We start from the raw sequence: 25,385 nt of genomic DNA on the forward strand, positions 1-25,385 counted from the left end.
AAAAACTTTTCCTAAAGCCTGAGCAGTACACAATCTTATCTCTTTTTGATCAGGCACATGAGACAAGATTTACCATGCAACACAATTAATTTGTGCTGTGGTGAACAACAATTTGTCCACCATTTTCCTCTTGAGAGGAATCCTCAGACTTCTGTCTATTAAAGCGATTTGAACATACCTTCTTCTCTAATGGTCTTATTTTGTCTTTGGAAACCAACTTCTTAGACGAAGATAAAATCCTACATACCTCAGCAGTCTTCTGAGCAAGTTTAAGCTTCCTTGCCAATCGATTTGATCTTCGTTGAAGTTTGTTGGCGTGCCTCTCTTGATGTTTGTACTTGTAAAATCTTGATAGTTCATGACCCTTCTGAGAACAAAACGAGCACGTCAAACTTGGATAGTATTCAAGCATCTGTGGTGTGAAAGCAGCCAAGCACATAGTAGATCTTGAAACATTACAACCAGAGTTTCCAAAGGATGGGTCAATTGATTCTTCCAGCTTGATTGGATTCTCTTCTTCACCGAAACCACCAAGGTTGATATATGTATTGCTATAATCATCAAAATCAATGTTTTCACATAGAAAACCAACACTTGATTTCCTATCTTCATCAGAATCATAGATTTCAGAAATCTCATCAAGTGTTACAGCAAGACCTTTGTTCCCAGTGTATTTTCTACGATTTGGGCACTCGTTTGAAAAATGACTAAAACCTTTACACTTAAAGCATTGTGGCATATCCTCGTCATCAGCCTCGTCAGCATCCCTGTTTTTTAGGAGGAACGCGATTGTGAGGTTTATCTGACGACCTAGGTTTGTTTCTTGAAAATCGTTTACTTCTCTTCAATATAAGATCCCTAAACTGTCTTGTGATCAAGGAGACTTATTTGTCAAGATCTTCATCCGAAAAATCACCCTCAGACTGATCATCCTCAGAGACATAAACACTTTTACTTTTATCAAGTAACTTAGTGTTCTTCTGTGCTTTAAACGCAACATCCTTTCCGATTTTGAATGTATGCTCATGATCAAAAATCTTTAGCTTTCCAACCAATGTATTTCTGGAAAGATTATCAAGTTTATTTCCCTCAACAATGGCATGCTTCTTAGACTCGTATCTAGATGGCATCATCTTTTGACATAGTCCAATTTGATCGAAAACCTAGGTAAGGTGTGGGGATTAGTTTTGCAGAGTTGCTAGATGTCCCCTTATATAGTCTTTCAAATCAGGGTTTCACCCTGATCACAAAGAAAACAATATCCATCGTTAGATGAAAACCTGATTTAGATTCAAGCTAGTATTTCTCAACCGTTAGATCGAAAACTTAGCTTGTTAACACAAATGAAATGCACGCTTCTAGGTTTGTTAACCGTACCCAAACGTGTACATTGTTGTTTCAACAATAGTTAACCAAAATGTTAGCCATATGAGCATTTCATACCAACCATATTCTTCTTCACCATAACTAGTTCAAATGACTCAAATGAACTAGTTAGAGAGTTTTTCAATTGCAAGGAAATCTTATGTACTACACAAGACACAATTGAAGCAAAGATGATTTGATTCACTCGAATCGGTTCATGAACTTTATAGCCACGGTTTGAAAATTGCATTCCTTAGTCTTTATAAGTTTAAGTTCATAAATCATCTTCAGATATATAACCCTCTTAAGTTCGCACACTAGGTTCGCAGACTTAAGCAACCGGGCAGAGTTTACAAACTCCTGCAGAAAATCTCGGCAAAGACTTTCCGCCGGTTCGCGGACTGGTACTCACGTAACAAGTTTTTCAACTCAAGCAGAATTTCTCGGGATGAGAAGTTCGCCAGTTCGCGGACTGAGTTCGCGGACTTGGCAACAAGCCATTCTTCCGGTTTCTCTTGATCAACAAAGTTCGCAAACTTTGGTTCAAGGGATAATACTTATGCACATATGTGTTTCCAAAACAATACTTATTCCATCATTGGTTATGTAATCTAAACTCTCATTCCAACCATTGAAACATTCTTAGAGGACGTTATATAGTTATTGTTACACCATTTCTCGTCAAAGCAATTTTCAAAGTGATTGAAACATATCATGACTTTCGTCGCTAGGTAAAGATAAACATGGTCGAAGCGAAACGCTTACCAACACATATTTCGAGATATAGATAGGCGAGGTATACTCGGCTCGAAATACCAAATGTGTATAATCTAAGTCTATATATAGAAAACGACTTTTTTTCTCAAGAAGTAGGAGATAGAGTAGATAGACTTTTGAGTGACATATAAGTTCAAGTCTTCGGATACCTTTTTGTCGAGAAGTTCCACTGGTTCCTTGAGTAGTTATTCTTCTTGTATGATGAATCGCCATGAAGTCCTTGAGCTCAACTACACTTTCTATGCTAGTCTGAGACTTAGCTATATTAGACTATAAATCAAGACTTATAGTTTTGATCACTAACATTGACAAACATACTTGAGATAGCAACGCATGCGAGTTCGACCGAGAAATGCTCTAACAAAGATATTGTATGATCCAAACGAAATAAAGGAGTTTATTAGATTAAACGGAAGAGCCTTTGTTGAACTAAACAATAATCTCTGATTTACTTATCGAGATTGATAGAGCGGTTACGGAAAACATATTAGTCCTTTACTGTTTCAGAAGACGAGCCAAAGGAATCGAGTGCTTGAAGTCTTCGCAAGTAGGTGAAGCAACTTAAGATAGTGGACTCTATCTTAGGATTCACATCCATTGGCCAGATTGGTTGTAGGCGCAGGGATACTGAGAAAACTAGGTAACTAGGGGTGGATTAATAGGTCTCAACTATGCGAAGTTAGTAGTGGTATTTGTATAGCGGCTTAATTCTAAGAGTATTCAAAACTGTACTAGGTCCCGAGGTTTTTATGCATTTGCAGTTTCCTCGTTAACAAAATCTTGTTGTCTGCTTTTATTTACTTTCCTCATAATAATTATTGTTGTAGTTATAATAAAGTAATTGCATTTGTGCATTAATCATTACAGTTGGGATGATCCCTATAATTAGGTTCCATTCCGAACTTGTACTGTATACCTAGTGTATATCTTGTGGTTACTATCTTCTTGACATTCTTTGTCTATATTAGATCACGTAAGGTACTAGTCATATAGGTTGATATCGAAAATATTGTGGTGTACTTGGTACCCTCATCATTTCAGACCCTGATAAGAGGACTGACAACTCACAAACTGAGGAAGCTCGTGCAACTTGTCGGAAAGACCCAAGTATGAGGACTAGAAGGGCACGAACTGAGAAAAGTCATGCAACTTATCGGAATGACCCCGATAAGCGGATTGGAAATGCACCAACTGAGGGAACTCATGCAACTTATTAATATTGTGAATTGATGTGTTGAATTCTGAATGAATGATTTGTTGAATATAATATCGATATTGCGAACTCATGATTGAACAAATGAAGTCGATGATTTGTTAAAATATTATTAACATTATGAGGTATTGTTTTAAATCTTAATTAGATGATTTGTTAGAAATAATATTGTGTTAGAGCATTGCTCGGTTGAACCCACAAAGCGTTGGTATGTCAAGTTTGGTTGTCATATTTTAGTATCAAAACTCTTTTAGAGTCGCTTGATTAAATGTACTTGAGTCAACTTCGTTTAGGTTAGATTAGAAAGTCTAGGAATGTTGAAACATACAAGTATTACTCTCAAGACCTGAAGATCGTGAAGACGTATCGACTAAAATGAAGAAATCATCCTTCCACTTGAGGTTAGTGATACTGACTTGACTTGTTCCCATTCCTATTGTTTTTTTCAAGTCGTTGAAGATTGAAAACATAAAATGCGAGGGTATATATAATACTCTAATATTATACTTGGTCATTTTATTATGATCAAAGTGTTAAACCATAACTAGGTTAAACCCACCTAGCGTTGGTATGTCATGTTTGGTTGTCATATTTTAGTATCAAAACTCATCTAGAGTCGCTTGGTTAATTACTAGAGTCAACTTTGTTTAGGTTAGACTATAATGTATAGGAATGTTGAGACTCACAAGTATTACTCTGAAGACCTGAAGAATGTAAAGAAGTAACGCCTACAACGAAGACATCATCCTTCCACTTGAGGTTAGTAATATTGACTTGACCTTTTTTTCATTCCTAACGTATATTTCAAGTCGCTTTATATTGAAAACATAACATGCGAAGCTGTGTTTATGACGCTCTAGTGATTAGACTTGGTCATAACATTATGATCAAAGTATCAAGGAATTATATTGAATTACGAAGTATAACGCTTATCTTTTGAACTTCGTAAATAAGACATCAACATAATATAAGTATTTACTATGAATTATTATATTTGTTTAAAGAAGTAAATCTATGAACTTGTTTCATAATCGAAAGGGAAATCATAAGTGTGTTGGTCCGGTTCTTCAATGAATAATATTTTGATGACCAATGCAATATGACAAGGTAGAACCGATCTTATCTTATGTTGAGAATCAAGGTGTAACCGGTCATAGCCTAGTATTGTGTGACAAGGTATAACCGATCCTAACTAGCTTTGGGAAGAAAGGTATAACCGATCACAAACTACTTTGAAAAGCAAGGTGTAACCAGTCACAACATACACTGGGAAGCATGGTATAAACGGTTAAAATTTATATTGTGAGTCATGGTATAACCAGTCCCAATAGCAAAACGGAGTTTCCAATATTCACATATTTCTTTATGTTTTGTGTGATTTTGGAATTAGGGTTTGTTAAGATAGGAAACTTCTAGATGTCGAAATTATTTGAACATGTGCATAACTCTTATCATTAAGGGTCACTTAAACTAGATTTGAGTATCGATGATCTAAAGACATTTTGCAATAATCCATTGTTAACATACTTCGTTCTGTGCGTGATTGATTGTAAGAGGATTCAAGTTTGTATTGTACAGGTTATTAAGAAGGCAATTGAAGATTTGAAGACGAAGAAGATTTTCTTATTAGTTTTTGTATCTTGTGAATTTTGTGCACACACCTTGATCGGATAGTATCCAACTAGGATATTTTTTATTTTTGATAGACTTGTGATTATCCAGTTGATAAGATCGACATCACTTTTACTCTTTGAGTTCTATATTAATTGACTGCAAATCCAGAAATTGATTATTTTGGTAATTAAAATTTTGGACTGATCTAACCAAACAAAGGAGTTTATTAGATTAAATAGAAGAGCCTTTGTCAAACAACTCAAACATATATTTTACCAAAGATTGAATAAAGTGGTTACCAAACAGATTCATTTCTTTACCATTTGGAATACGATCAAAAGAAGTACAACAACTTGAGATAGTGATTTATATCTTGAGATTCACGTACGTGACCAAAAGGTCAAAGACGCGGGTATATTGAGGAAAGTAAGTAACTAGGGGTAGTTTACTTGGTCTCAACTGTACGAAGTTGTCTTTTGTTCTTTGTATAGTGGCTTAATTATGAGAGTATTCAAAACTGGACTAGGTCCCGGGATTTTTCTGCATTTGCGGTTTCCTCGTTAACAAAATCTTGTGTTATGTTATTTACTTTACTTCTGCATTATAATTATTTTATATTATAATAAAGTAAATACACTTGTGTGTTAAATCCTAATTGAAAAAGCGGGGGTCTAACAACCATACCCAATATTTCGTTTGGCAATCTGAATAGGCAAACTCCAATATACTTTCAAGAGAATCAACTAGACAGTCAGACTCAACCCAGAGAAAAGTATATCAAAGAGTTTTACATCTCAATCTCTCAATTCAATCTGCAATCAGCAAATAGGAATTTGCGAGTCCGATTGAATATAAGAGAAATAACTTAAACGGTACCAAAGACCAATGTCCAAGGATCAATCAATTTCAATCAACAACCAAAGGTTGGATTTCCCAATTGATCGATTCAATGCACAACTTGTGATATTTCAATTATATAACAAAATATAATACGGAAAAGAAATAACACAGACACCAGAATTTTGTTAGCGAGGAAAACCGCAAATGCGGGAAAACCCCGGGACCTAGTCCAGTTTTGAACACCACACTGTATTAAGCCGCTACAGAAACTATCCTACTACCATTAAACTTCAGACTGGAATGTAGTTGAGCCCTGATCAATCTTACACTGATCAACATATAGTTGGGCTCCTTACGTCTCTGAACCACAGCAGGATTCTACGCACTTGATTCTCTTAGTTGATCTCACCCACAAATGTGTATAATTGAAGTCTATATAGCAATACGAATTTTTGTCTCAAATAGGAGATAGAACAGATAGAATTTTGAGTGATAAATGAGTTCAAGTCTCCACATACCTTTTGGTGATGAAGTTCCACAAGTTCCCTTGAGTAGTTCTTCGTCTTCATTCTATGAACGCCGTGAAGTCCAAAGCTCAACTACACTTCTTATCCTAATCCAAGACTTAGCTATAAGTAGACTAGAAATCAAGACTTATAGTTTTGGCAACTAAACTTGACAAACAAGCTTGAGATAGCAACGCTTGCGAGTTTGACCGAGCAGTGCTCTAACAGTTTCTCGTTAACAAAAAAACCGATGTCTTGCGTTTTTCCTTTTTCGCGTTATATTGTTTATCTTTATAATAGGATTTACACAAGTAGTACGTATTTAGTAGATAAGTTCATATAATGAAGATCGATTATGAGACTTGTTTTTTGTAGAATTCGTATCTTGAAAGATAAATAACAAATTTTCACACTTGGCAGAATTCTGATTTGAATAATTGGATACGACTAGATTAATGTTGGATATTTTTTTTTGAGATCGTCCAAGTACTATTCTTAACAATCAGGTCCACAGACTCCATTGTCTAGACTTTCTGATTGAGAAGACATAGAGATATAAACTCTATGTACATATTGTCAAGTATCATTAAATTGGTCTACTTGCAATTGTATTAGGTTTTGTCCATATAGATTTTCGAACGAAAATGTTGGTGATGTACTTGGTACCCTCTCCTTTTCAACTAACGCTGCAACTTATTGCGGCTTCCTATGTACCTTTCTCTGTGGCTCAAAAAGATCAAGCCTTGATCATAGTTCATCCGTTGTTGGGACTAGCAACTAAATCCAACTTTTGTTGCAAGGCCAAAGCCAAGAAGAGCGTACTTTGTATAGGCCAAAGTGACTTTCAAAAGATATTCTCAAGGTCGTGCATAACTGATGCTTCATTGGGTAAGCTTCCTTGAGTAAGCTTCCTCGAGTAAAGCTTCCTTGAGTAAGCTTCCTCGAGTAAAGCTTCCTTGAGTAAGCTTTCTCGATTTTTAACCAACCAACACCTCCTCCCTATTCATACATATGTCTTATTGAGATTTCTACAAATATAAGTTTTGGAGTGGATTGATACCCACCAAGTACCACTTCCTGAGGGAAACATACTCAAACTTCCTTGATTAACATCCTCCACTTTCTTTGGAAAGCCTCACAACATAATGGTGTCGCAGTAATCATTAATGCTTCCACAAGTTTAAGATGAGGCTTCACCTTGTTCAACGATGCATCTTTGAGCATGCGTCATGTGAAAAGGCGTGTGTTGCCGAAATTGAAAACAAAAACTATTGTGGACAAACTTCATCTATTTTGGATTTCCTGAGCATATATCACATAACATGATGCTTAGAAATGGCACAATGTTTCTTCAGTTTGTCGTGAACTACGATTGAGACTTTCTGAGCATACTTCACTCTTACAACATACACAGGAATCCAAAAACAGTGCACAACGTCACCGAGAATATCGATTTGGATCCGCTAAGCATGCATCTCATAACATGACACTCATGAGTCCCCAAAGTTCACAGTTTGACAAGGTTCATCGAAATGACAAACAATTCTTAGCGCAGATTGTGATGACCAAACTTTAGTGGAAGAGCAATCAGATGTAAGCCACCGTCACAGATGGTCTTCCAAGTTGCAACTGATATAATAAGTTGTTATCCGGCCTTTATAAACATGATTCACAAGCATGATGTCGTAAACATAACTTCCATACCGTTCCAACTTCCCCCTGTTTTGTGAAGGGATGCACGACCATAAAGGCTATAACTGATGCATATCGCATGCATAACTGACTTAGTCTAGGAGAGAGATGGACATATAGTCTATATTAGGAACATTGGTTGGTTTACAAATATTAGGAAATATTATTGAATTAAGGTCGGGTAAGGCATAATCTTTGTAGTCTATATATTTTGAGAGACGTAATGAACGCTCGCTTCTCTCCCAACAATAAACTCACGAAACAGTCGACCATCGTTGTCCACGACCTATTTTGTAGTACAAGTGTATTATTATACAATGGCTGCCTTACTTTGTTTCTAGCGGGAATTATATAAATGCCCCTCCTTCTCATGGACTTCAAAAATACCCTTGTCCACTATATTAATACCCCTAATCTAAAAACAAAGAAATTCAATTAGAAGATACTTCCTTTAATACCTCTAATATATTCGATACTTCTTCTTCTTCATTACTAAAAACCGAAAATCAACTTCTTTATCGTCATCTCCGACACTACATCTTCACAGTCGCCTCCGCCACCACCTCCACCGTTCTCGTCATCAGTTCCGGCAGCACCTCTTATGCTTCCAGCAAATCCATCACAAGCAGCAGCATCACCACCTGAATTAGATCGATTTTCACCTGATTCAGATCCAGAAATCAAGCTTGATAATCATTATCAACTGTTAGTATTCCTCTTCTTTTGATGTATGTTATAGATTCAATGGGTTTAGCTTTTCAATTGAAAGTTCTTCTTCTCAATTGATAGAGTAACAAGCTCGAATTTTAGATCCATCAGCAACCCTAGTTTCGAAGAATAGAGGTGAAGGTCGTGGCGGTGGTGAAGGAGGATATCAAATCTCTGTTTTATTAGAAGAAGATGATGGTGGTGATGGTGGTGGTGGTGAAGGAAGAAACCATATATACAATGATGGTGGTGGCGACGGCGATGAAGGAGGTATGTATTTCAGTCTATCAATTGATTATCTTCTTTCTCTAGTTTGAGTTTTTGCTGGTGGTGGTAGTATGTAGATAAAATCAGTCATGAAGATTGTGCTGGTTCAGGTTCGAATGATGAAATAAAATCAGTCTTGAAGATAGTGGTGGCTATGGTTGTTGTGGTGTTGGTGGATATTCTGTGTGCTGGTGGTGTTGGTGATGCTGGTGAGGTTAGAACGATGAATTTTGATAATGAAGATTGTGTTGGTTCTAGTTGGAATGATGAATTAAAGTTGGTCATGAAGATAATGGTGATTCTGGTTTTTTGTGGTGTTGGAAATGTTGTACGTTGCTGGCGCTGGTGGTGGTGGTGGTGGTGAGGTTGGACGACAAGTTGCTGAATACTACTCCATCAACTATTGACGATACTGACTGAATCTGTTTTCAATGTACATTTGATTGCACTAGTATTGGTGTCAATGATCTTGTGATTTTGATTGTGTTTCAATTGTTTACTGGTAATGGTTTAGGTGAATTGTGTTTATTTGGTGTTGTACTGGTGGTAGTGAAAGTTGTTATAGTGGTTGTGGTGGTGATTGTGGTGGTGGTGAGGCTCGAATGATAGAAATGATAGTCAACAACCAATATTTGTGTATCAACAATAGAAATTGATCTTAGTGTAAGGAGTCAACAACAAATATTTGTGTATCAACAATAGAAATTGACCTTAGTTTAGGGAGTCAACAACCAATGTTTGTGTATCAACAATAGAAAAATGGAATCAACAATCAATATTTGTGTATCAACAATTGAGAATGATCTTAGTGTAAGGAGTCAACAACAAATATTTGTGTATCAACAATAGAAATTGACCTTAGTTTAGGGAATCAACAACCAATGTTTGTGTATCAACAATGAAAAAGTGGAATCAACAACCAATATTTGTGTATCAACAATAGAAATTGATCTTAGTGTAAGGAGTCAACAACAAATATTTGTGTATCAACAATAGATATTGACCTTAGTTTAGGGAGTCAACAACCAATGTTTGTGTATCAACAATAGAAAAATGGAATCAACAACCAATATTTGTGTATCAACAATAGAAATTGATCTTAGTGTAAGGAGTCAACAACAAATATTTGTGTATCAACAATAGAAATTGACCTTAGTTTAGGGAGTCAACAACCAATGTTTGTGTATCAACAATAGAAAAATGGAATCAACAACCAGTATTTGTGTATCAACAATAGAAATTGATCTTAGTGTAAGGAGTCAACAACAAATATTTCTGTAATCAACAATAGAAATTGACCTTAGTTTAGGGAGTCAACAACCAATGTTTGTGTATCAACAATGGAAAAATGGAATCAACAACCAATATTTGTGTATCAACAATAGAAATTGATCTTAGTGTAAGGAGTCAACAACAAATATTTGTGTATCAACAATAGAAATTGACCTTAGTTTAGGGAGTCAACAACCAATGTTTGTGTATCAGCAATAGAAAAATGGAATCAACAACCAAATTTGACAAATATTTTTGAACTTTTGATTTTTTGGATCAACTTCAGTTGTTGACACCTAATATTGATGGCGGCGGCGGCGGCAACAACAATGGTGGTGGTGTGTGGCGGTGGTGAAATATTATTGGTGGTTGTATTTAGTAAGTGGTGGTGGTGGCAGAGTGATTGTAGTGGTGGAGTGGCGGCGGCGGTGCTGTTGGTGGTGGTGAAATGATGCTGCTGGTGGATGTGAAATAATAGAAAAATCTATTTTTTAATGGATAAGATTTTTAAATGGAAAATAATATTGTAAGTGAGGGTATTAAGGTAATCTATTTTTTAATGGATAATGTATTTAAATGATATAGTTATTTATATTGTTGTATAAGGATATATTTATTGGGTGTCAAAACTAAGGATATTTAATAAATTTACCCTTGTTTCTATGTGTGATATTAGCTTTACCGTTAGTAGTTAACTGTTATGGACACTGTACGGATATCTTCTTGACTTTCCGTTAACTGTGTAGCTGGCTTTGCCAGTCCGTAATTGAACATAGCATGTTCTATAAAGGCCAATGTTCTTGTTTGTTTGTGTAATGTGAATCCTTTCTTTTCCTCCACGCATATTTCTCAATGGTATCAGAACTAGGCCATGTATGAGACGTAAGATCCAGTAAGACCCAAAAAGACAGAGCAACCATACAGCTGGTCCACGATGTAGAGAACTCACAGAGTCCTACACATGGAGGGGGCATGTTGGAGAACTAAAATAGTCCCACATAGCTTAACTCCTTAGACTAGATCCAATATATAAGGTGCGGTGCCACTCCACCTTATATATGTGTGGGGGAGAATAAGACTTTGAGAGCAGATATGTGTGGGGGAGAATAAGGGTCGAATTTATAGAGATGGCCGAGAACTTTGCGATCCTCGCTGTCCACAGCCTATTTTTAAGGGTCAAATGTATAGAGATGGCCGAGAACTTTCCGAGATTTTTATCTCAATCCATGACTGATACAAGTTTTTCAATTCAGCAAGCGGAGAAATTTGCCGAGTCGAGTTACCGAGTCAAGGGTTAGTCTGAAAATTTCATCACAAAAAAAAAATCAAAATTAATTTTAATGGATTCGATTTTTTTTTCCTTTCGTACTGCAATGAGCTAGTTTAAATTAGTCTAACATTCTGAAGACACAACTACTTGATTAAATGGTATAGATTTTGAAAATAAAGACTTTGAGAGTTTACCAAAATAAAGATTTTCCAAGTTTTTCGGTTTCATCTCATTGTACTGTAAGTACCAGCTAACTACATTAGAAAGTTTCAGACGGAAATTAGCCGTATGCCACGCTAGTAATTTGAAAATTTCATGGATCCTAAGTGCTATGAAATATGTTACGTGATAACTTGATACTTGGGCTGAAAATAAAATACAAGCCCATACATTTTTAACATTTAATTCTGGTTGTGATGTGGTCAGGTCAGGTGGGTATAAAACTAAATTGGATATTTACATGCTCTGAACTCTTCTGAGTGCCAGTAGTAAGTCGACGAACCTGGTCGCAAAGTAGGAGGATTTGTTGTACAAAATGAACTATATAACTTGCTTCGGCTCTTGTAAGCGTGGGGCTCAGTAGTTTAACAACAGGAACCATTTAAATTGTTTCAGCTCTATCAAGTGTTAAGAAACCCTTACCGTGTAAAGGTGAACACACATCCTTGCCGTGTGTTGAGAAACCCTCCAAAGCTCATACAGACTTTTGATTGTCTATGAATCTGTTTGCTCTGTATTCATGTTACTTTGCTGGATTTGAATCGAACTCCTTTCACTAATCACCACAAAGAAACAAATGGAGCGACTAGGTACTAGCTTGTGTATAAGTCTAATCAGGTTTGGTGTACTCGAGCAACATGTGAGGAGATCTGTAGATCTTTACTAGTGTCCAGTAAAGAACTTCTTCAACTTCAAGTTCACCCTCTGCTCTTGCAGCATAGATATCTTCACATATTGCTATCAACCTGAATCCAATTGGTAATCGGTTTTTTATTTTTTATTTCGAAACAACATATAAAACCAAGATCTGTATTCGACGATGATAGGTAAGAAGGAAAAAACATTCACCTGTCACAGGAAGGAAGATTTTCGAAGGGTATCCTCATTCTTAGGTCTGAGCATTGAAGTCTGATGAACCGACCAACCGCTAAAACAAAGGATATGTATAAACCCCAGATGCTGAACTTGCTTAGAGTTTCACCGAGAATACCTTCTGATGGCGTATGAAGAATAGCAGAAACCAAGTTAGTAAACAGTAAGAGTAAAGTTCTTCCAGGCAGTTCGAAAGTAGGTACTGATTTTGGTTCTTTCACAAAACTTACGCGGTGTTTCCTCGGATACAATTATGGCCATAGGTCCTGTTAAGTCTCCACATCCAGTTGATGCATTTAGGTCATTGAATGACCACCACTCTGTATTCCCACGATTCAAAATAAGATCTCCGCTAACTTGATCCACCTGTAGACGATGCAGTTTAATTATTTGCGCTACATGTTGAAACACGTTGTAGAAACGAAGGAGGTAAAATGTGAGGGTGGAATACCGCTTGTTCAAGAAGCCGAACATCACCAGATCCCGTAACCCGGAAATATCTCGGATAAACATCATACATCCTGAAATTGTTGGCAGTACCATTGAAAACTGCCTCAACTATTGATGGTTCTGGGAAAAGATCATGGACGATTTCATATTTCACAATTTCTTTCCCTTTAGGACGATCCCTCGTAAATACCCATGAAAAACTAATACTCATCTCGTCATTAATGGTCTGAACGAATCTATGCAGAACAACGGGAGGAACAAGCCACACAGTACTTGCGTCAGCTTGGCAGCAAACAAATTGGATGTCATCAACATTATATGTATCCAGATAACCACGAGGATCCAGATCAACATCTATATCATCCCATGATATCTTTTTGCACAGTGTGGTCTCATACAAAGTCAACTTTCCTCCTTCTGTCTTAATGTCTATCTGCACACTCGCACCTTTGATAGGGTTTGCAATGTTTGTTGGATTACCGCTGCTGTACATCTACAAAAGAGGGCAAATAAAAATGTGAATCCAATAAAAGATACATTTTGCAAGTTAATCTATTTTCACTAAGAAATAGAGTATTTTTAGCCCTTCAAATTGCTTACCAACATAGGGGCCCAGATAACACAGATCAAAACAAAGAATAGACATATCCCACTGCAGAACTTGGTCATTTTAGTTTGTTTATCTCCCTGTTGACGTTTAGATCTATTCAAATCAACGTCACATTTGACGAGATACAAGCTGGAATGAATGTCCTCCAACTAAGCACAAATACAAATAACCTTCAGACAGATGAAAGAAAATGCTTTCCACCTAAACCATTAGATAAATAGCAACATAAAAAAATTAAAGAAGCTCTGTTAGACAGAGTGCAAAAGACGTACCTTCAGCCAATCATACATAGTCAGAGATGTGGTTGTACATGACCAATCAAGTACACACCGTAATTCATACAGGAAGGGAAGGGCGCGGTAAAGACGGAATCCCAAATAATTAATATGTGAAACCTTACTCGTCAAGAACTGCCGATACAGTGTACTTTTGTGAGGAACTCCATAGCGAATCTGTATGGCCTGTAGAGAGAGAGAAACTGCCTTGGTGAGATAGATAGCACGGAGTGCTAACTCTCCCGCGTGCTTATGTGAAGGTTCCATGTTCCAAGCATACTGAGTGACTGAGTAAGTAAAGAGGATGAGGTTGAAGACATAAAATACAACTTTTCCGGTGGGGAACGAACATAGGTATATAATGCGATCAAGCACAATCAAGAAAAAGATGATCTGCACAACAATTTCGTATTAGAGATATTATTTCTAACACAAAGGAAATACTCGAAGCTTTAAAAAGGAGAGGAAGGTTACCATTAGGACAAACACAAATTCTTTGGGGAATTGATCTTCAAGTTGGTAAACTTCTAGAAATTCGCTGTTATTTTTAATAACAGATTGATAGAAAATGGCAATCAAAAAAAGAACAACCAAATCTGCACAAAATATGTAAGCATACAAGTCAAGTTCTCTTTTCCCACCGCCAATGACAGAGACTATAGGGTAAGGGAATGCAATCTCGTCAAATAAACCAGCACGTTGGGCTTTGATGATCTCTTTGGCCACATCCATTGCTGGAGTTAGTGACTTATACCATTCTGTTGGAGGACACTCAGTCAGATCAGAAGCATATATGACTTCAAAAACTGTCAAAGCTATATTAGGGGTTTCTTGACTTCTTTCGATGCTCTGCACACGAATTCGACTAGCAGAAGTGCACGTATTAGGGTTCGTGTTCCTGCATCTCTCATCGTGAACAATCTTAAGCAACTTATTTATTCCCGACTCGATCCTTTCTGGCTGAATTCCATCATCTGGCCACACCTTAACTACCATCGACAGCTGTACAAAGTAAGGGGGTGATTCTGCTCCTCGTGTCAGTGATTTCCAGTGCCTAGATAATAACCGCACCATCGCTTTGATCACATTTCTTACCATTAAAACCAGTCTCTCTGCCCTCTCTGTCAAACTAGATTGCAGCACAACCTCTTCGGGGTGACGACGATGACTCCTAAAAAATTTGAATTCCATAACAGATACCCATTCACCGTCCTTCGCAATTATAGAGCACTGTAAGAGAGTAAACACATACACCAGAAAGAGAGGCAATGTACTCACGACGAATGAGGACATGATTGGATGACTGGGAAACCCTAATTCATGCAGCAGGTCCCACTGTATGTCCAAACCCCAGTGTTGGATAATGATTTGATACACATAGAGGAGTAAAACATAAACCTCGGTGTAGACTAGCATAATTACCCAGAAAATGTAACTTGGACCAGAATTCACACAGAGAGCATACAAAAAGAGGGCTGTGAGATAGACCATAGAAAGCAAGCTGAAGTTCCAAAGGAATACAATTACGAAACAGCAGTAGCACACAAAATCATTATTTGCTCGCATCTGAGCCCATACGTAACGGAAAACTCTCCCAATCTGCCGGCTTGTCGATTCAGGCATAACAAATTCACTACCAGATTGAACAGAAGAGAATCGACCCAAGTGCTCAAACCTTCTATTCTGACTCTCTATCTCTTCGTAGGCACCATCATCTGCAGAGGAATACTCACTTGTTTCTGAATCTTCATGGGTTATGTTCAGTAAGTTCACAAAGTTCGTCATAGCCTGATTCCCAAGCGACTGTACCTGAGATACACCATCACCTATCAACTGTACAGCAGAAATCAAAGGACTTTCAAATAGTCGTTCTTTCTCTCTTCTATTTGAATCCATCAGCAAAGTTTCTTCACCAAGTTCTCTAATTTCACAAATTGGAGAACCAACACCATGACCCATGGATCCCACAGATGACGGACTTTCTACTTTTGAGTCTGTAAGATAATCATTTGTTTCACAAACAAATGAAGAATCAACAGCATAACTTAGGTCCTGTTTCTGGTCGATAAGCTCCTTATCTATAGTCTGTGTCCCTCCATTAGTGTGCAAAGAAGTGTATCTTCTTTTTCTTCTTCTGAGACCTTCGCGTTCAGAAGAACAATTAACACAGTTCACAGTCGAGTTCATACCATGTAGCTGGGTTTGTAGGTTGAGCATCTCTGATTTCATCTTCTCTACTTGCAAGTTGCGCTGACGTTTCTTTTCTTCAGATTTACGAATATACTGCAATTGAGCAGTCTTCCATGCAGCTTTCTTCTCTTGTTCACGCACTATAGCACCAATTTGCTCTGCCTCGAGATATTTAGATGCATAATCGAATTCTTGCGATGAAAACATGTAAGACTGGAGCGACACTAACATAAATATGATAATCTCAACCAATGCAGATCTCGACGTAATCCGAAACCCGTAATCATATTTATACAATCCAATCATCTCATAGATGTATTCAATCTTTTCAGGATTCTCCCCAGTAACATTGTCTACAAAAGGAGACTGATAGGCAAGAGAAAGAATGATAAGAGCAAAGTTGTACATGCGAAGAAACTTGAAGATCTGATTTTTCCTCTTTAGAATTTCAAGCCTCAACCGAAAGAAGATTAGAGCGAAACCAAGGTAGCCAAGATGCAAAATGTCATACTCTAAGGTTCCAGTAATGAGTATCAATGCAAGCACGACATCCAATAAATGACAATAAGAGTAAAGCCTCAGGTAGTCAAGAAATGTCCATAAACTTTTAGTTTCGAACGAGAGATCTCTCCATACTAATGCACTCCTACATTCAGATATCACTTGATGAAAAGTAACTGACCCGGTTAAACTGGTACAACGATCAGCACGGAGTTTGAAGCATGCAAGCATAAAAACAACATAGTAGCTGATAAGCATTCTAGGATCATCAACTATAACCCCTACAAAAAAGTTAAGACAGAAACAAAAGTTAACAAAAAGGAGTACAATTAAGTACTTTTTTGTACCTAAGAATAATTAAATCAATATATACACAAGGCACAAGCTTCAGAAGCCGTCAAACACAGTTACTTAACGGTAATTAAAAGCACTTATCTTAAGACAATAAATAAATAAAGTTGAGAGTTTTGAAATGAATACCAAGCCAACAGCTTCTGCAGTAGTTGAAGTGAATAACTGAGCTTCTCCAACAGTCATGGCAATGCACTTTTTGTTCACTAGGAACATGTTGATTCCAAGATGTCAGATCCTTCCATATGGCCAAGTACTCAAAGGTGAGAATGGAGGCAAATGCAAAGACAAACAAGGGCCACAGCTTATGTATAACCTGCCTACCCAGAAGAACACAAGCTGCGAGGGATGCAATATAAAGCATAGAAATGATATTCAAGACAGCAAAGCTGGCAAGAAGTAACGCAATCATGTTTATCTCAAGTCCAAATAGGTTAAAAGCATTCTCGGTCCAAAATTTCAAATATACTTTTAGTGTTTTCTTCTGCATGTCCATCCTCTCTTTCCTTGAAGCAAGAATTTGCTTCTTATTCCATTTGTAATTCTCGTCATGACTTTCTGATGTGCATCCAACAGAATTTTTCGTGGTGGTACTACTTCTCGAGCCTCCTGTTGCAGAAGAACCAGGATCTTGTTGTTGAGATGCACTAGAGATGAAAGATGGCCATGATTTGCTGATAACACTCCTTCCCTTCACAGAGAGCAGACTCGAATTTTCTGAAGGTTCACTTTCCCCATCACAGATTGAGATGTTAAATGACATATCTTTTATAGAGAGAAATAGTGGGCAAGGCTCTTCCCATTTTTCCGTATTTACAAGAGCGGTTGGCATCATTTCCATCCAATGAAAGACATTGTATTGGAGAGTACAAGCAATTATCACCAAAACTTTTCCTCTGAAACCCAACTCCATACCCCAACACCCCGGATTAAATTGCTGAAGACCTAGAAAAGTTGACAGCCATGTGTATTTTTGACTAGGAAACATCTCAGCTTGCTTGCCCCACATCTGATAAAGATACTCAGCTATCACTAGAACTCCTGTATACACCAAAAACACTTTGGAAGGAACCCGAGAAGCTTTAGGTAACGTTGAACAGATAACCAGACCAAGGAGATATAAAAGTCCAAATGCACTGATTGGAGTTATAGATGCATAGAATACAGCAAGACACAGAATTTTTTCGCTGTGCCAAATCAGGAGACGCCTAATAAACCCTAGCAGTCCCGTCTGTGACAAATGCATGTCATCTTCTCGGTTATACTTGAATATGCTCTGTCTCCTTCCGTAGCTATAAAGTTGCATCACGATTAGAACAGTTAGAGGTTCTCGAATATTTTGCAACAGTGATGTTTCAGGGTTGTAACCCAAGGTGGTAGATAAGTTTATTATTTCTGTTAGCCATGTCGTAAAGCTGGAGAAAATGCTCAAGCTGTAAATGAAGACAAACACTACAATAGAGTAAACTTTCAAGGGAAACCATAAGCGCCTTCTTGTCACCTCAACAAGTTGTCTTCCAGTTATCCAAAACAGAAGGAAGAAAAGGAAACCAAATGATATATAGTTTGGCTTCATCCGATACACTGTAACGAGGACTGTCAAAAACGAAATATAGGTCCCATATGAGCGGTAAGCAGACAGAAACATCTGACCAACTGCATTGAGATATGTTGCTATCCTCCTCTCTGACAAAAAATTATGAAAAACAGGAAAATCTCATAAATACTATCCACAAGATTTTGTACTTCCTTACTAGAAAGGAAAAGGTTGACTTCTGATAATTTACCATATGAAGATTTATTGGATCGGCTCTCTCTGCTTTTGGGGGAGGTAAAGACTGAAAGTAGAACAGATTTGTTCAATCCAGCCCTTAAAATGCTAAACCCAACTGGAGTACAAGGCATGTGCCTCACAATTGCCGAGTAGGAGAAAAGCATTTCAAACCCGTGGTGATGAACCACACAGAAGCACAAAAGCACTGCTATTTGCAAGAAATCCCACGTGGTAGCAGGTTCCAAGAGACCTAAATCAATTAAAATTATAAGTCACGTCAACTAAAAAATATATGCATATGACTTGCAAAGGACAATCTAAATTGATAAATCCCTTTGAAAATGGTTCTTTCTTTCTCCTTCTCTTTTTGTTCTTTTTTTCTTTTGCTTTATAATTTGTTTGTTTAATACTTGGGAAGATTTTGAATTAACCTGTTATCTTAAGAAATCTCACTCTAGAAACATAACTATATTCCATGTTGGCTTTTTATGGTTTGCACAACAAATGAAAATTAACTTAAGCTAATCCTTTATTATTAGACTAAGTAAAGCCGGATTTATAGTAATCCATATTAAGGTATTGTTATGGTTTAATCATGCACTAAAGACTAGCTAAAGGTTAATGCTGGATAAGTTCAAGAAAACTAATGAGCTGTCCCATGTAGCCATGAGGTGTGCCTCTCTAACTCATGATGGGAAGGTTAGAGAGACATGTGGCGAGCATGACAAAGACTCTCGTCTAGCGTCCTTAAATAAAAGGAAAATCAGTTCTACCCTCATGTAAGCATGTGGAAATAGAAGTAGAAGTCCAATGCATTAACTTATTAGTAGAGAGATCATCCATATATTTCTTCTTCTAAATCAGTTCATGGTAATTGTGTCGAAGCTACAGAACATGTTTGGTGCAGTGTAAGTTGTTTATAAGCTACAGAACATGTTAATACTAGGGTTAAATCATTTTCGACATATGGTTAAGTATATATCATGTTTAGGTCTAAGTAATGATAATTAAAGAGCTGAAGATTTAACATTCCATACCTAACTGTGACAGAATTCCCATGCTTAACGATCCTCTTTTCTTTAAAGCTTTAGAGACCATATTAAGCTGAAGGATGTACATTAGGGCAAAATGTGTCTCACACAGAAGAATCAGGGATTGCCGTAACTTTCTACTCACGTTGTGGCTCATCAGAAACAACAAAAAGAAAATCACTGATACATGAAGAAAATGATTTGAAATCAGTGAAATGCTGCAGATGTTAGACCACATATTATCGGAAAATAAAGATAATCGGATTATGCGTACATGAAACGGTGGTAGGGTAGATATCGAGACAGAAGCAACTCCAACATATATCACATTAGTATATAGAATGAGTCTTATTTTACATACTGTAGATGGCATGAATGAATCCAGGTTTAATGGCAAGAAAAAATATCAGTGCAAGAGTGATAGTACGAGAGCATCTCCGTAGTCCCCAAGCTAGTGTAGCGATGATTAATACCTTGGTCTCTTCTCCTTCTGAAATTTGAGAACAAGGTCAAATGAAGGGGTAAACCATGTAGCAGCACTGTAATAACCAAAACAAAGCCAAGCACCTACGCGGTGCATCAGTAGCTACCGACTACTCACCTTCTATACTATAATCTTCAGCGGTAGCTCGCCTATCCACATCAGCCATGTACATAAAAACAGTATTGTTCACGAGATTACCAATGGCAACGAGAATTCCAAGACAAAATTGAGCAAGCAGAAAAAAACCAGGAATGGGGTAATGCCAGAAACCAATTGTTTCCCAAATTTCCATGTCCTGCAATTATACACCACAAGCAACTGTACATTATAATGATGCTTACCTGTTAAATGCAAAATATAATATACCGTGAATGAGAAATACCTCCCAAAATTCCTTATTCAGGTATGTGAATGCCACATTGAAGACATAAGTGCAAGTAGCCCACAAAAGAATGAAGACAAGAAGCAATCCATTTAAGTGGTGTAACTGGAAAAAGGAAGGGAAGGCATATAGAGCGTAGGCAACATATGCGAGTAGCCAAAACGCACATACACTAGTGAAAAAGAAACCCCAAACTGAAAGAGCAACCAGTGAGACCTGTCATTTTGAAAAATGAAAGTTTTACTCAGGGAAATATACATGGGTGCATCGACAAAGCGAATACATTGTATTCGGGAAAAAGGAAAAAAGAACAAATGGAAGTATGTCTATTACCCAATATTAAAAACTCAAAAAACAGGTACTATGTTGTCACTGAATGCATACCGGAAAACCATATGTAAAAAAGTTGATACTAAAAGTTCGGAAAACTGCTCCTCTTAATAGCATATTTGTGTGCCTAACACCAGATCTGCAAATCATAAATTCATCAGGCTTTTAATCAGACAATCAAACTAAACTCAAAATTCACAATTCCAAGAACCGTTCTTATTTAATTTTATTTTATTCCGACAAACTAATACTTCCATAGGTTATGCATCATCAGCCAAATAAGTTAACTCAACGTGGGTCTTTTCTAAACAAGCTATTGTTCCAACACATTGTATGCACCTATAGATCATAATAAACTCTTTTATGTGAACCAGTACTCTACTAAAATCTCGATACTCCCATAAGATTAGAAACATCACGGATATGGCAATGTTGACCAGAAATAAAAATTAAAAATAAAATAAATAAATAGTACCTTGATCTACGAATGAAAAACGAATGCCTTGATGGGAGAAGCTGCTCTGACAAGCTACTATTTCTTGTAGACATGATAAAATTCATTTCCTCGAGGTCGCACTTTATAATGGATAACTATCGAGAACAAAACTGTAAGATTTTTTCTTGTAGATAAATTACAAGTACACAACAAATTAGAAGTGCATACCATTAAGTAGAAAATTAGAAGAGAAATACAACAACAGATTCTGGTCCACTCTAGGGCTGCAGATACTTTGTATAGCCCAATAAACTCGGCTACTGTTTGAACCATAATTGAGAAATTAATGGGGAGCTGGTATGTATAAAGTAGAGCAATATAGAAGCCTGCATAGGCTAGCAGATGCCTCCACCACCTTGCAGACAATGGAAGCAACGGATTGAACAAAGAACACATTCAGAGAGGTTTGACAAAATACTAGTCTGGAAATAGAAGAAGAAAAGAAGAAGAAAACAAAATAGAATAAAAGCACTTACCAGAAGAGGCCCAAAAAGTTGCTCGTTAGAGACCAGTCCACCAGACCAACACAGCTACAGATAAAGAATGGTAGAGAAACCCAAGATGGATGACTTATCCCAACAACCAGCTGAACAGCGGGCAAAAATAAGCAACAGGCAACCCTGACATGAGAACCTTCCACATGACAGAAAAACAACAAACCGAAATCAAAAATTGAAGAAAAAAAGACGAAAGTATCTCACTTAGTACAGCACAATCATCACCAAACTGATACAAATAAGTATTGAAAAAGAGTCACCGAAGAACTATACATTTAATATCTTGATGACCTAGCCGGCCAATAACATCGGTCTACTTATAAATAGGGATTCAAAAGAGTCGAGGAAATAAAGAAATCAAATTGTTCTGAATATGTATAACAGTATAAATTCATTTTAATTTTTAATTGTTCAACATGCTACACTAAATACCTGATATAACAAAATCACCAACCACTGAATTCTCATTTAATAACCACATGCAGATCAGTGAGTGAGGAGGTATTATAAGATATAGAGGAAACACAAAAGAGACTTTTTATATACAATATTGGAGGGTTGAAAATCCAAACCTAAATCGACAACATATGATGAAAAACTCCTCCAACAGGTACCTCTCCCCGAAACCAGACCAACTCTACTCCAACGAATGTCAAGTATCGCAACCAAAGCCACCAATAACTGTACCACCAAGGAATAAATTATAGTCGAAGATCCCCAAGGTTGCACACTGCAAAAAAATCCACTTTAATATGCACAAATACACGGTTCTCACACAAAGTAGCCACAATACCTATTGTAACTTATGTAAAAGTACTATTCGCTTATTGAACTACAAGAAGTTTACCTCGCAAAGCCAACTAGCTTCGCCCATGAAGCATCAGCTATACTCCATTCCTTCCCTTTAACAGCCCAAATAATATGAAAGACCATTTGTGAAGAGGTCGCTAGTACGCAGAACGCAATAATACAACAATGTGTAAATCGTCTCTGAGAACCCAATCCTGTAACGATGACATTTCATTTCAAATTATAACAACAACAACTCAATCGTGCTAGGCTGCATACCACTTGCACAATGCTGACATGCATGGTGCGTGGTGCCCATCCATAAACCCTAATCCTCCCACGAGTAACTAAGTAGCAAATGGCATGTGCCCTGTCATTTCTTATAGCAATAACGATCTCACCCCTGTCATTTCTTATAGCAATAACGATCTCACCATAATCATAAATTGGGCGATACAAGAACTGACCAAGCATGATATTATCCGAACCAATGATAATGTAACAGTAACATGAAACCAAAAGAAGAATAACAAAATATGAAGTGAAAATGTTACCAGTGTTTGGAGAAGTATATTGAATGACCAGAAAAATCAACAACTCAACCAAAGAGATTATACTCCAGTTGAGTAAAGCAGCTGCATCAAAAGTAATTTAGCTACTAGGGTAAATTTACATTGAAAGAATTAGGGTAAAAATTGAGAGAACTTGGGTGAAACTTATCAAATTGGAAATGAGAATTGAATGAACGAATACCTGTTAATAGCAGCAATGGGAAAACAAACCCATGCAGAAAATTCCCCATAACTTATCAGAATCTCTGGCTTTTCACAACTAATAACCCAATTCATGAGCCGGATTTCTCTAACATTTTGACATAAACATCACCCAGAAAAAAACAGAAAACGAAAATATGTTAGATTGATAATGATGGGTTTCTTAAAAATAATTGGCGCTTTTTGTGAAGATTTGAAGATCAATGTCGTCTAATTAAAAAAAAACAATGGAGGATGTGGTTTTTATTGTTAATTTTTCTAGGTTAAAATCGAAAACAGAATTTAGTGTGAAAAACGAGGATCGAGAAGAATGAAAAATAATAAACAATAATTAAAATATAAAATTAAAGCCCGTGAATTACGGGTTTAGAACTACTTCGTGTTAATTAGTTCTATTAATGATGGTACTTAAACCCCTTCATAATGGTACTTTGTGTTAAACATCCTGTGCAAGTCCAGCAAGCACGGCCAGCTAAGGTTAGTGGTAATTATATAATTGCCCTTACTTTTCAAGAGTTTCACAAATACTCTTATGAGACAATAAAAATACCCTCTCTCCATTTACAGGCAGTCTATTAACGTTTTCCTTCTTTCCACATTTAATCTTCCTCCTTTAATATTCGAACATTCGCAGAACAGAGAAGACTAAATTGAAAACCTCCACCACCGTCTCCATCACTACCACCACCGTCTCCGTCACCATCTCCATCTCACAACCAACATCAATATCAGTGTCACCGTCACCGCCATTACCATCACCATTACCACCTACCACCACTACGGATGGAGAATACAATGGAAAATCAATAAACAAATTCAATTTCAGATCTGGAAAATATCTTAAAGCCATCGTCACCACCACTGCTATCCCATGTAATGACGGCTGGTGAAGAAGAGAGATCGATGGTTTTGCGCTTAGGATTCATGAAAGGAAGAAAGAAGATTTCACTCTCGGTCTCATCTGTTGCTGCTTTGACATAGAGGGTAGATACTCATTTGTCGTGAATTGAAGAACGAGGAGATCTAAGATTCGAATTGAGGAGATGAAGCAACGTTTGATTGATTCATGAAGAGCTGGATTTAGTTTCTATCGAGAAAATTCAGGGAAGAAAATGGGCTTGCTGCCATTGATTCACAGAAGCGGAAGGAAGAACCGATGAGTCTGTGAGTATGAATGATGTTAGGGTTTTGTTTGAGTTTAATGTCACAGAGATGTTGTTCATGTTCAAATCAAGAAACAATCAGGTGAAGGAGAAATGAGAGAGATGATGAATTTGAGTTTTAACGGGATTTGAAGTTAGGTTTTGTTTGAATTAGGTTTGAGTTTTGTACTCGAATTGGAGATATTCAGAAAGGGATTTTTAATGTTTCTGAAGCTGAATTAGGGTATGAAGGTTTGTTGTTGATTAAATGATGGTGTTATTGGTAGCCTATGAGTTATGAGAAGCTGAAGCTGGGATTTTGTTCGGGTGGTGGTGGTGGATTTTGTTGTAGTAGTGAGGGTGGTGGTGGTGGTGGTGGTGGTGATGGTGATTACAGCATTGGTTGTGTATCAACTCATGTTGTTGATGCCTTTTTCAGCGGATCAACTACCATTATTGATCCCATTTGTTAGAGCGTAGATCGGTTGAACCCACCAAGCGTTGGTATGTCAAGTTTGGTTGTCATATTTTAGTGAATCAAAACTCATGGTAAGAGTCTCTTGATTATGTACTAGATTCCACTTCGTATAGGTTAGCTTGAAAGTATTAGGATATGAGACATTACAAGTATTTCGAAGACTTGAAGATATGAAGAAGCAAGGAGCTACAACGACAACAATCATCCTTCCACTTG

General features: G+C 37.1%; 1 protein-coding gene across 4 annotated transcripts; it reads right to left on the bottom strand.

The window, feature by feature from the left end:
• Positions 1-11,713: 11,713 nt before the first annotated feature.
• On the bottom strand, positions 11,714-23,882 carry LOC113350140 (piezo-type mechanosensitive ion channel homolog). Of its 4 annotated transcripts, none has more exons than XM_026594226.1 (21): positions 23,530-23,882; positions 23,331-23,411; positions 22,835-22,991; positions 22,560-22,717; positions 21,967-22,123; positions 21,659-21,845; positions 21,470-21,585; positions 21,049-21,133; positions 20,665-20,880; positions 20,400-20,577; positions 20,160-20,288; positions 19,805-19,978; positions 18,781-19,017; positions 17,123-18,679; positions 14,426-16,923; positions 13,949-14,137; positions 13,667-13,825; positions 13,068-13,559; positions 12,847-12,982; positions 12,593-12,737; positions 11,714-12,489 (listed from the first exon to the last, which is right to left on the bottom strand). In XM_026594226.1, the coding sequence occupies exons 1-21, from the start codon at positions 23,576-23,578 to the stop codon at positions 12,354-12,356; spliced, it is 7,236 nt and encodes a 2,411-aa protein (XP_026450011.1). In that variant the 5' UTR covers positions 23,579-23,882; the 3' UTR covers positions 11,714-12,353. The 4 variants fall into 4 exon arrangements, with proteins under 4 accessions (XP_026450011.1, XP_026450010.1, XP_026450012.1 ...); XM_026594225.1 differs by having other exon boundaries at positions 11,715-12,489; positions 13,949-14,344; XM_026594227.1 differs by lacking the exons at positions 23,331-23,411; positions 23,530-23,882 and having other exon boundaries at positions 11,715-12,489; positions 13,949-14,344; positions 22,560-22,668; positions 22,835-22,986.
• Between the last annotated feature and the right edge of the window lie 1,503 nt (positions 23,883-25,385).

Source organism: Papaver somniferum, chromosome 2 (assembly GCF_003573695.1).
Source record: "Papaver somniferum cultivar HN1 chromosome 2, ASM357369v1, whole genome shotgun sequence".
Classification (NCBI taxonomy): Eukaryota; Viridiplantae; Streptophyta; class Magnoliopsida; order Ranunculales; family Papaveraceae; genus Papaver; species Papaver somniferum.

Bases quoted from the DNA above. Each gene is read 5' to 3' on its own strand.
- LOC113350140 (XM_026594225.1), bottom strand. From the start codon at position 23,578: ATGGGGAATTTTCTGCATGGGTTTGTTTTCCCATTGCTGCTATTAACA. The intron at 18,680-18,780 runs GTAAATTATCAG...ATTTTTTGTCAG, and splicing joins ATCCAATAAATCTTCATATG to AGAGGAGGATAGCAACATAT. The intron at 13,560-13,666 runs GTAAGCAATTTG...CCTCTTTTGTAG, and splicing joins TTATCTGGGCCCCTATGTTG to ATGTACAGCAGCGGTAATCC.